At 39.7% G+C, this 12,074-nt stretch overlaps 1 protein-coding gene across 1 annotated transcript in view; it reads right to left on the reverse strand.

Moving 5' to 3' along the window:
• The window catches only part of CEP135 (centrosomal protein 135), a 101,728-nt gene that overhangs the window by 65,775 nt on the left and 23,879 nt on the right, over window positions 1-12,074 (reverse strand). The window contains exons 7-10 of the mRNA XM_026647928.2: window positions 6,102-6,230; window positions 3,109-3,324; window positions 2,139-2,204; window positions 392-542 (exon numbers count right to left, since the gene is read on the reverse strand). Coding sequence (XP_026503713.1) covers window positions 392-542; window positions 2,139-2,204; window positions 3,109-3,324; window positions 6,102-6,230 — 562 coding nt within the window. The remainder of the gene's footprint in view (window positions 1-391; window positions 543-2,138; window positions 2,205-3,108; window positions 3,325-6,101; window positions 6,231-12,074) is intronic.

A 12,074-nucleotide genomic window follows, 5' to 3' on the forward strand; every position in this document is an offset into this window, starting at 1 on the left:
TAGCCACAGTCAGTATACAGCAGTTCCATAACAATTTATTTTGCATTAACAATTAGAGTATACTATTCAGGACAGACATGTATCATCTACAGGGTTAATAAGATTAGCACAAATAAAGCCTAAAATCACTATAGAAAGTATGTACACCCCTCACGCAGAAAAAAATGCAACTCTACAGCTAAATTATATCATGCATGCACAGTTTCAGTGCTGGAATATTTTGATGGAAAACCTTAAGCCTTTATACAATTATTTTTATTCCAAATATAACAGGATCCTGATTTAGTGTTATTTCTACTTACGGATAAATATATTTAAGATTTTATCTTAAAAAAACACAACAAATATATAATAAAGATATATTTAAGGGAATCAGTATTTAAACATTTACCTATAATTTCAAAGTTTTCAACTTTTTCTGAAAGCATTTGTTTCTCTTGCTCAAGCTGGTTTAACAATAGTTCAAAATTTTGTTTTTCATCTGCTTTTCCAAAGAGTTCATCAGCCAGCCTCTCTTTTTCTCTCCGACATGAACATAGCTCCTGAAATAAAAGTACTGAAAAAGTTAGTAGATTCCTAAAAATGTCACTAAATAAAAATTAAGCAAAGTATTTTAAATAAAATAATTTAACATTTTATTAACTTTCTAATTATGATCAGATGGTGCTACTGTTTAACCAACCCCATGTACAAAATTTTAAATGTTAATGAATATGTATTGTTTTGGTGCCAATTTTTTTACTATAATCAAGTGTAAAGTAAAAATACATTATGCTATTATTATGCATTCAGAACTCTGCAGTCAGCAATGAAACTAAGGCCTTGTCTACACTACGGGAGGAGATCAATCTAAGTTACACAACTTCAGCTACGTGAATAACATAGCTGAAGTCGATGTATTTAGATCTATTTACCGCGGGGTCTACACTACGCAATGTCGACTGGAGACGGTCTCCCGTCAACTCCCCTTGCGCTTCTCATTCAGGTGGAATACAGGAGCGGACGGGAGAGCGATCGGCAGCCGATTTAGCGGGTCCCACTAAATCGACTGCTGATTCATTGATCGCCGCACGTCGAACTCCCAGTAAGTGTAGACAAGCCTTAAGAAGAATCAGGTCAGTTTCATTCTGCTGCTATAAGAGGGAAAAATAATTTAAAAAATAAGTGGAGAGGAACAAGCAAAGGAAAGAAAATACGACTAAAGCAAGAGATTTTAGTAAGGAGGTCTGATCAAACAGTATTTCATAAATATAAAATATTTGATTAATTTAATTTGGCATTAGTTAAATAATTTGTATGACAATATTTTGTTGTATTCAACCAGTTCTGTATCTGCTCAAATACTATTTGGTGCATATTTTTTCTATTATTAGATCATCCTACTAATTGAATGCTTTTTTAAAAGCATATTTTATATAAAGTTGATTTTATACAATACTTAAACAGTGCCACTACATGATGTGTTGTTTTAAACTACAGGAGACAGGCTTTAAAGGACATGGGGACACAGGTATTTTTCATCTGGACTGTTAAACTTTGTCTCCAACCTAGCAAGTGCTGGGTAAAAAGTTGGAAGTCCTGATTAAGAGGTTGAGCAGTTTCTATATGAAGAAAATTCTCTGAAATGTCCTACTTGGGTGTGGTGAAAATAATTATACCATTACAAATTAAGGACTGTGACATTGGGGAAGGAGAAATGATACCAGGGAAAACTCAAGGAAAAGATTGTACTTTACACAGAAAAAAGTCTTTTGTAATACAACATGTAGAAACAAATACAAAAAGAAAACTACAATGCTTAACCAAACCGTTTGTCTACAGAATTGTTTTCTTTAGTTTATTCAAATTTACAACAAAATGATAGGATGGCTCATTCAGCTTTTTAACTTTGGAATCTACTCTCTAAGCTATTTTATTAAAGTTCTTAAATATTATAGAAGATATTCATGCCGATATACATTTTCTGTTTTAAAAAAGCTAACCGATCTTTTCATTCCTGTAAATTAAACAATTTATCTCATAAGGATGAATGCATGTTAAAACATTCTATACAAGATATGATAAACAGAAAAAAAGAAATCACAACTTAATTGGAGTTACCTGAAGAAACCTCAATTTGAAAAGGTTGTTTTACTTACTGACTTAAGTCTTGTTATTGTTTCTTCAAGATCCTGTATTTCACTATGTTTTCTTTTAATTTCTTTCTATTAATCAAAGTTAACATATATTAATCAAAATTAAGTATTCAAAATTATAATAATTCCTTTAAAATCAAATACCCCTGAGATTATATACAAAATATTTTTGTGAGAAATATACAATTTACTTAGAAAGTGATTTCTACTTTGCTAAATTCTAAGTACATGTACACAGTAAAGTGCAACGTAAGCTGAACTTAATACCTAAGAATTTACTAGTCATCACTTACTTGATCGAGAGCTTAATATCCATGCTATTTATTGAATAAAGCACAGAAGTACTGAAAGTGTCTAAAATTTGCTGCACACAGACTTATATTCCTCTTAGAAAATAGCGATTAAATGAGCTATTGCTTGATTCCTCAGAGCAGAACCCTCCAAACCCAATTATCATTGTTAGAAAGATCTATCTTGTCCCAGGAGTTCTTGGTCTCAGGATTTTTTTTTTTTTTTTTAAACCAGTCTTCTTCCTTCTAGAAGCTAACTACTCTTTAAATAACTGTCTTGCCTAAAATAGTAAAGTGACAAAATAAGAGAAATAAACTCTCTTCCATTAGCATGCACGCTGGTCTATTTTGTGCATTTTCCTGCTCATTCTTAATAGAACAGAGAACAAAATCTTAAACACAAAGCACCAAGAGAGAAACCCAAACCAAGTTTTATGGTACTTTATAGTACTATACAAAGCTTTGTGATGCCATAGTAACAAAAATATATATTTAATCAAGGTGTAAGGATAGTCACCTTTCAATGAGAAATTCTATACAACATTCTAAGTACATTTCATAATGTTTTGATCTGTAGTAGGAAAATAATCCTTGTATCCTTTAAATGCAGATTCAACTCCTCTGACTTGAATGGGAGTTGGATCAGATCCATAACAACATAGCAAATTACAGTACTTGCTTACCTTAGCTTCCCCAATTTCCTTATCTGCAGTCTCAAGCACAATTTCTTTGTGTCTTTCCAACTGCTGTGCCAAATGGTCTATCTCACTCAGTTCTTGGCATAGTTCTTCATTTTTATTGCTTAAATGAACCACTTCACTAGTGACATTTTGTTTGGTGTCCAAAAGGTCTTGTATGCGATTTTCAAGCTCTCTGTTTGTTTGCTGAAGATATTCAACCTATGATGTATTTATAATTAAAACAGTAATATTAAATACAAAATTGTCAAATACTATTAAAGAAGATAGTAGAATACCTCTTCCACTGTTTCTGAATCACTATACCTGCTTTACACATTAAAAACAAACATCTCTCCTTGTAAAAAATTGCAGTTTTTCCTATTCTTAAAATGTAATAAAAGTTAACATAAAAAAAAAAAAGATTAACATGGAGTTAAGGTTGTAGACACTCAGCAGTGCCTTGAGCTCCTTGAACCCTACCAGAACACGAATTTAATTCCCAGATCCCAAATGCCGAGAAACCAAGAAGTGTGGAGTTAAGACCCACTATCACCTTTAAAAGAAGCTTAGGGCTAGTCTGCACTAGAAGCGCTACATCAGCACAGCTGCAGTGATGCAGCTGCGCCACTATAGCGCGTCTGGTGAAGACACTCTATGGTGACAGGAGAGAGCTCTCCCATCGGCATAATAAATCCACTTCCATGAGAGATGGTAGCTATGTTGGCTGGAAAAGCTCTCCTGCCGACATAGCACTGCCCACACCGGCGCTTAGGTCAGTATAACTTATGTCACTCACGCCCCTGAACGACGTAAGTGCTAGTGTAGACCTAACCTTAGTATTGTAATAAAAAGCACAAACATCAGAAAACTGGGAAGTGCATAGCCAAGCTAAGGGAGCTGGAGTATGGAGGTTGCACGCCTGCATCATTCCTGAAGGACATTAATGGGTGAGCATCCATGTCTCCACATATTCACCCCTACCACAGCCTCGGGGGCATTAATGGATGGAGAATCTATGTCCCTCAGAAGTCCCCACTTGCTCTCCTCTCCCCATTCCTACTATGTACCTTGACAACCCCAATACCTTTCCCCCCACCCAAGGTACTGAGGGGATATCACTACCTCCACATTCCTGACCTCCTTGAATTTCCGCCCATGTCACCTGTAGCCTAGGGAAGGAGTTTGCCTACCTGGAGAAAAAGGGCCAGCCTGGGACTCTTGAGACCCAGGTTCGATTCGCTGCTCTGCCCTTGACTTCCTGTGTGCATGACCTTGGGCAAACCAGTTTGGGTATATCTACACTTGGAGATAGGGGTGTGATTCCTAGCTTGAGGAGACAGACTTGCACTCATCAGGCTAGCATACTAAAAACAGAGTGTAGCCATGGCAACATGAGCTGTGGGAAGGGCTAGCTTCCCAGAGTATGTATGCAGGGTCTCCAATGGGCAAGTATTCAGGGTGCCTAGCCCATCGTGCTGCCACAGCATTTTTAGCATGCTCTCTCAATGAGGGCTAGCATGAGTATGTCTCCTCAGGCTAGGAACCACACCCCATCTCAAAGTTGAAACATACCCTTAGTCTCTCTGTGCCTCAGTTCCATATCTGTAAACTGGGATAATGATACTTCTATTGTTCACAAGGATGTTGTGAGAATAAATAAAACAAACATTCTGAGGTGCTCAGATATTACACAGTTATCAGCAGTGCTTGCTCTAATAAGTCCCAGAGACTCATTAGACAAGCATTGCTAGTAGCTAGGGAAATGCGTTCCGTGGACCACTGGAGACATGAGGGGTAGGGGCAGTAAAGGGGAGTAGCAGTACAAGGGGAACAAAGCATGACCCATTGGTTCCCTTTATGTTATAGGGAACTAGAGTATCAGGGAACACAGCAGAAATGGGGGGAGGGGATTAAATGGGGATATGTATATCCCTATATAGATGCTCTCATTCATTTCCCCAGACTTAGGGGGCTCCCTCGCTACAGGAGTCCTATAAAGCAGGAGCTGCAATCTCCACTCCATATTATCTCACTGTGCTATTACATTATGAATTCGGGAAAATAATGCAACTTAAGACAAAATAAATGCTTCCTTTTAAGAGGTCTAGTGCTGTGTTCGTTTTACCCCTCAGTACCATTTTAAAAAATAAGTACAAAGGGTTTATAAAATTGACTTCAATGAGACAACACACATGAGAAAAATTACCCACCTTCATGAGTATTTGCAGGATTGCAGCCTAAATTACTCACTTCATTAATTCTGATCTTCAGTTAAACAATGTAAGCAATTTTCTACTTTTTAAACACATTTATTTTCAATTTTGGAATCTCAATTTTTCAGCATTCTTTAACAGTTACTATTTAAAGTTGCCAATTTCAATTTTAAAGTTTTTCTTGAGATACTTATTTCTACTTCCCCGTCAGAATTGCCTTTGCAGATTAATACTCCTGATACACATGCTATGAACATGTGAACGTTTAGGGGGAATTGCATAGCTCAAAGGCACCACTTTTCCAGATTCTCTGACCCTATGATGCCAAAGACGCAAGTGTATATGCAAAGACAATGTAGTTGAAGAATCAGAGCTAATTGTAAGTAACTTCTCTTTTCAGTGCACAGTTTCAGTCCCTCACACACAGAAAAAATATAAAGGACCGAACAAAAACTTTACTGTTTTCAAATTAGTCCAAACATCATACAGAAAGTTTACAGTTTGAACATAACAAAATGAAAGTTTCTAAACACAGATGTCTTACCAAAATTTTTAGTAAGAAACTGAGACCTTTGGGTTATAAACTGAAACTATTCTAAACATAAACATTAAGTCATTTAAAAATAAACTGGTAACAAAAGACATGATGCAATTTTAAATTAAGCATCTTAAGCTGAGCTTGTTTCTAACATAAAACATACTTTTTAAAAAGAGGAGCTACAAGTCATTTATAGGTTGCTAGTATTTCTAAATTTGACAAACGAATGTGCATAAATGTGTTACCTGCAAATTTAAATGGGCAATAAGCTTCTCGTTACTTTTACTTCTGGATTCCAAAGATATAACATCATGAGAGCGACCACCATCCAGTGCTAGTACTAGACGTTCTATCTCTCTATCTCTCAGTTCAACCTTTAGGGAGAAAATATTTATTCCTTTCAAGTGCTTAGTTATCTCCTAGCCAGCCTTAGAAAACCTCTACTATTTTTGTATACATTAAACAGATTGAATTCAAAGTTGCTAGCCATTTGTTTGTCACAATAATAATAAATATATAACTGGATGACATACTGTAAGAGGAAATCTGAAAATTTAAAATCTCTAGAACATTAAAGGCAGTGGCCTAGCTGGGAAAACGCCACTGCTTACTTTATTATATTTATCGCTTTTAAGTTGAAAATATTCAATATTTTAAAAGAATATTCCCCCCTCCACCATTTTGTTCATCCCCATTTAAATTTATGTATTTATTTTTGATAACAATACAAGAAAAATGACAGAGTGGTTTGTGTTCATTTAAAATGAAAAGAAATGAATCTGCGGTAAAAATTAAATTTGAGAAGTTGCTTGAAAAAAATATCCCGTCCAAATACATATCTTTAAAAGAGTAAATAATAGGCACAAAAAGGGAATAGAAAGCACATATGCAAAGTACAGCAAAGGCACAGATCTTAGAAATTCAAGAACGCAAAATACAAAATACATACATGTTTTCAAAATCCAAAGCATGAGTTCAATCATGTCTTCATTACTAATGGTTATTATGATTGACATGTATAAATTGACAAAAAAAAGTGTTTTTCAAGTGTACTCCCAATGTTAAATGTTTTCCCCAAGCACAAGCACATTCTCATTAAAAAAAGTAAAGAAGCTTACTAAACAGATTCAAAAGTGAAACATCTAAGTATTGACAGGTTTCAGAGTAGCAGCCGTGTTAGTCTGTATCCGCAAAAAGAACAGGAGTACTTGTGGCACCTTAGATACTAACAAATTTATTTGAGCATAAGCTTTCGTGGGCTACAGCCCACTTCATCGGATGCATAGAATGGAACATATAGTAAGGTGATATATATATACACACATACGGAGAACATGAAAAGGTGGGAGTTGCCCTACCAACTCTAAGAGGCTAATCAGTAAATACTCCTGAAAGGGCCGGGGTACAATAGTCTGGAAAGATTGAGAGCCACTGGCTTTAACCGAATGAGGAATATTTTATGCATGAGTGCAAGTTATCAAAATTGCAGCCACACAACAGGCATAAACAGATTACAGTAATATATTGCTTATTTGGATAATGAAGGATTTTTGTCACCTCTAATATCCTGCACATTCCTTAGGGGGAAAAAAGAGGTTATAATTTGATTGTGTCAGGTGGCCAAGTCAATGATTCAGAAAATGGCAACAAGCTTCCTAAGGTCACTGATGCATTACTTCTGGTGCTCCTGTAGGTACTGTCCATTTTGTTTTATAGATATCCAGATTTGCTTGTCTCAGAGGAAAATGCATTAAGATCAGAGTTTAGAAATTATTTTAAAACCAGAAAATATCAAAAGGATTTTACTTTGTAAAGGTCCGAATTAACACTGTTCTTTCTTTCTTTCCTTCCTTCCTTCCACCCAATCTGATATTGGAAACTGATGTTTCCAAAGCTATTTGGGAAGAATCTCTGGTATCTCAGCTTGGATTAACAGAAGAACAGAATTTCAATATGAAAAGATTTCAAGATGCCCAGTACTTTGTTCTAAACTAAACAGTAACATGCATTCAAATTTCAACAAAGAATTGTATACAATCTTACCTGAACAAAAATAAAGTAAGGGGTAAGATCATTTGAATTACCGACCTTGTCTTGAATATTTTGAAAAGCAAACTAGGAAGGAAGAAAAATGCTGTGGCAAAGAGAAGATGGGACTTTGACATGGAATAGTCTCATGTTTGGTGCACTGGTATGAAAAGGCCACAGTTGATGTAACTGGATGCAATACTCATCTAAGGACTGGAAAAAGACCAGAATTCCTGGTCAGGCCCCTATGCAGGCAGGCAGGCAGGCAGGCAATGTACAGGAAATCCAAACCAAAGACAGCTACATCTCTAACTCTCCAGACGACTAGCCTGGAAGGTTGGAACAGCAAAAGAAAATCAACTGCTGGGACTCAGACAAGACCAACCAAAAGCACTGGGAAGTACCTGGTTATAAGGAGTGGCAAGAAATCCAGATATATACTCAATAGGAAAAAAGACTGTTTTCAGAGAGATTTTGAAACAGCTGCTTTTGAAACAGCCATGAATTGGTGTACCTTTGCAATGGAAGGGAGTTATTTTATCTGTTTAAGCTGCATTGTGCTCAAAGGAAAGACAACTAAGGGGCTGGGTTGGCTGGATCATGGTCTGGGCAGGAGGTGAAGGAAGTGGGTGTGGGAAAGGCAGTGGAGATTTCGGTTCCTGGATCTTTTGCCTGCCTTGTTTGTTTACGGTCTAAGGCTAGAGCTCTCAATACAGGGGAGAAAAGAGCTCACCATCACCTCCTTAGTACTAAGTACTGTTACAGGTTATATTTGTTTGTGACCCACAAGAAAATTCAAATTAAAAGCACTTGCCTACAAGAATCTCCTGAGAACAAGCAACCAACAATTGTAGATTGAAACTTCTATTTCCTCTATCACTACCTTTAAATCACTGACAAAGAAGGTCTCTGGAGAAGCTGAATACAGTTTTGCTAGCATTTCATCACAGACTGAAAATACCTCGGTTTCAGCTGGTGATAACCCTGAATAACCCTTAATGGAGTTTATCAGGGAAGTTAAATTGGATAAAGTATCAGAAAAAGGTCAGACTCCAGTGTGATGTTTCTATCATTTATGACTGTATGCAATGACAGCCTTTGCATTTTGGGGAGGGCCTCAGAAACAATTTTGCTATTACTCTCCCACACAATAATCACATCACACTATTGCACAGGACTGGCATTAGAATTTTTGAAAGGACCATTAGAATGACTTTGGTATCCCTCTCTCCAAATTTTCAGGCTAACATCAAACTTCTCCGCTGTGGTAGAACTGAAGACCAGCTATCAGAGGGGTAGCCGTATTAGTCTGGATCTGTAAAAAGCAAGAGTCTCCTGTGGCACCTTTAAGACTAACAGATGTATTGGAGCATAAGCTTTCGTGGGTGAATGCATCCGACGAAGTGAATGCATCCAGACTAACATGGCTACCCCTCTGATACTTGACACCATGCAAGGCACTGCATTTAGCCGTATGGAATGGAAATCTATCAACCTCATGAAGAAACTTGCACAAGTACAGACACATGCATCCGACGAAGTGGGCATTCACCCACGAAAGCTTATGCTCCAATACATCTGTTAGTCTTAAAGGTGCCACAGGACTCTCTGTTGCTTTTTGAAGACCAGATGATTATGATGGATAATGTGCATAGTGAGTATTTAAAAACATATATTAAGGGACAATTCTCCATATATTGTAGGGACTCGGGCTGCTAGGGCTCTCATTCACAAAGACTGGATACATACAGAGTAGGTGATTTTCTCTGTCTTTTTTCCAGTTTAACTAGAAAACCCCAACTAGTCAACAATATTAATGTAACAATCACTCAAAATCCCATCATTTCCCCTAAAAATATTCAGTCTCCAGGGAAGCACAATACATAAAATTCATTAACCTAAAATCTGTGCTTGTCTTGTTTCTTCCCTTTCCTTATTAGTTCTTTACTTTCATCTACACACCATTTTGTTCTCATTTCTATCTTTGATCATTCTCTGTTTGGAAGGCAACATCTTCCTTCCTCTTTTTCACATTTGCTCCCATTTTGCTGTCCCCTGCCTTATTTCTTCCTGGGTTACACTGTCTCTACCACCCTCACTAGAACCCAAGTATTCTCATCTCTGTCCTACATATTCCACCATGTTATCCACTGTCTCTTCAAGGTCCTCCCTCAGCTCCCTTTCTAATATTATACACGGCACTTAAGAGGTGCTTTTCAAACAAGTGATAATCACATGACTATCATTGTGGGGAAGGTTAGGATTATTACCTACATTTTACAAGCAGAGAAATTGAGGCAGAAAGCAAGTTAGTGTGGAATACAAACTTCCCCTGCTCCAAGACCCAAGCATAAATGACTAGATCTAGGTATCTCACACTAATGAGATACTTCTTGTGGCCTGAGGTCACTCTGACTCCTCAACAGAAGAGTTGGCTTAGCACGGGGCGGGCAAACTTTTTGGCCTGAGGGCCACATCAGGTTTCCGAAATTGTATGGAGGGCCGGTTAGGGGAGGCTGTGCCTCCCCAAACAACCAGGAGTGGCCAGGCCCCCGCCCCCTTCTCGCCCCCCTGACGGCCTCCCCAGGACTCCTGCCCCATCCACACCTGCCCCGGCTCCATCCACCCTCCCCCTGCTTTCTGTTCCCTGACCACCCCCGGACCTCCCGCCCCGACTGCCCCCCACTGCCCCATCCAACCCCTCCTCTCATTCCTGACTGCCCCCCAGGACCCCTGCCCCCATTCAACCCCCCTGTTCCCTGCCCTCTGACCGCCCCGACCCCTATCCACACATCCGCCCCCTGACCACCACCCCAAACTCCCCTGCCCTCTATCCAACCTCCCTACTCTCTGCCCCCTTACCGCGCTGCCTGGAGCACCGGTGGCTGGCAGCACTACAGCCACGCCACCCAGAGCACCAGGACAGGCAGCCGCACCACCCGGCTGGAGCCAGCCACGCCACCGTGCAGCACAGAGCACCGGGTCAGGCCGCGGTTCTACAGCTGCGCTGCCCGGCAAGAGCTCGCAGCTCCGCCACCCAGAGCATTGTGTCGGCAGCACAGTGAGCTGAGGCTGTGGGGGAGGGGGAACAGCAGGTGAGGGGCCGGGGGCTAGCCTCCCGGGCCAGGAGCTCAGGGGCCGGGCAGGAGGGTCCCGCGGGCCGGATGTGGCCCGTGAGCCGTAGTTTGCCCACCTTTGGCTTAGCAGCAGACAGCTGAAAGGCAGCTTTCAGCAGCCTTAGAACAACAGACCTTACCCTACCTTCAGAGCTACAAAATTATCTGGGGATCTCCCCCACTAAAAATTAAAGCAGGCATAGCTGTGGGTTTCATGAATCACAAAGATCAGCTGTGGGTAGCTGTTTGGTGGGTTATAAACAGCACAAGAATTTTTTTGGGTGGAGGAGGGGAAACAGTGACAAAATCAGCCCTAGCAAGCTATTTTAACTGGTTTACATTCACAAGGCTTTCTCTGAAAAAAGGCTTTGTGGGGGAGGGAGAGAGAAAAAGAGAGAAGGAATCGAGGCTAGTGGTGGGGGGAACAAGGTCACATGTTTTCTCACTGTCAGAGAAAACATGGTGAAGGTAGAACTCCAAGAAAAGATTTAAATTTACCCTAAAAAATTAGCAAGAATTCATCAGTTTTAAAAGAAATCCACTTTTGGATGAGAAAACTAAAATCTTAATAACCAAGACCCAATTTAAGTAGAGTAGTAGATGTTATTAAACTATTTGGTTTCAAAATACTTGTAATTTTAAGTCTGCACATATACCCTGTTCCTGAGATTTTTTTAAAGCATCTGTTCCCCATTAATTTAAATTGAGGGCATGGCTACACTTGGCAGATGTAGAGCACTGTGAGTTAAACCCGCCTTCGGAGAGCGCAGTAGGGAAAGCGCTGCAGTCTGTCCACACTGACAGCTGCTTGTGCACTGGCGTGGCCACATTTGCAGCGGCATTGGGAGTGGTGCATTATGGGCAGCTATCCCAGCATGCAAGTGACTACAACGTGCTTTTCAAATGGGGAGGGGGTGGAGTGTGACAGGGAGTGTGTTGTGTGTATGTGGGGGGAGAGAGAGTGGGTTTTTGGGGTGCTGAGAGCATGTCAGCATGTTGTCTTGTAAGTTCAGACAGCAGCAGACCTCCCACTCCCCCCCCCCCCCCCCCCCCCCCCCCCCCCCCCCCCCCCCC

This window comes from Terrapene carolina, unplaced genomic scaffold (genome assembly GCF_002925995.2).
Source record: "Terrapene carolina triunguis isolate 2854851 unplaced genomic scaffold, T_m_triunguis-2.0 Scaffold66, whole genome shotgun sequence".
NCBI lineage: Eukaryota > Metazoa > Chordata > Testudines > Emydidae > Terrapene > Terrapene triunguis.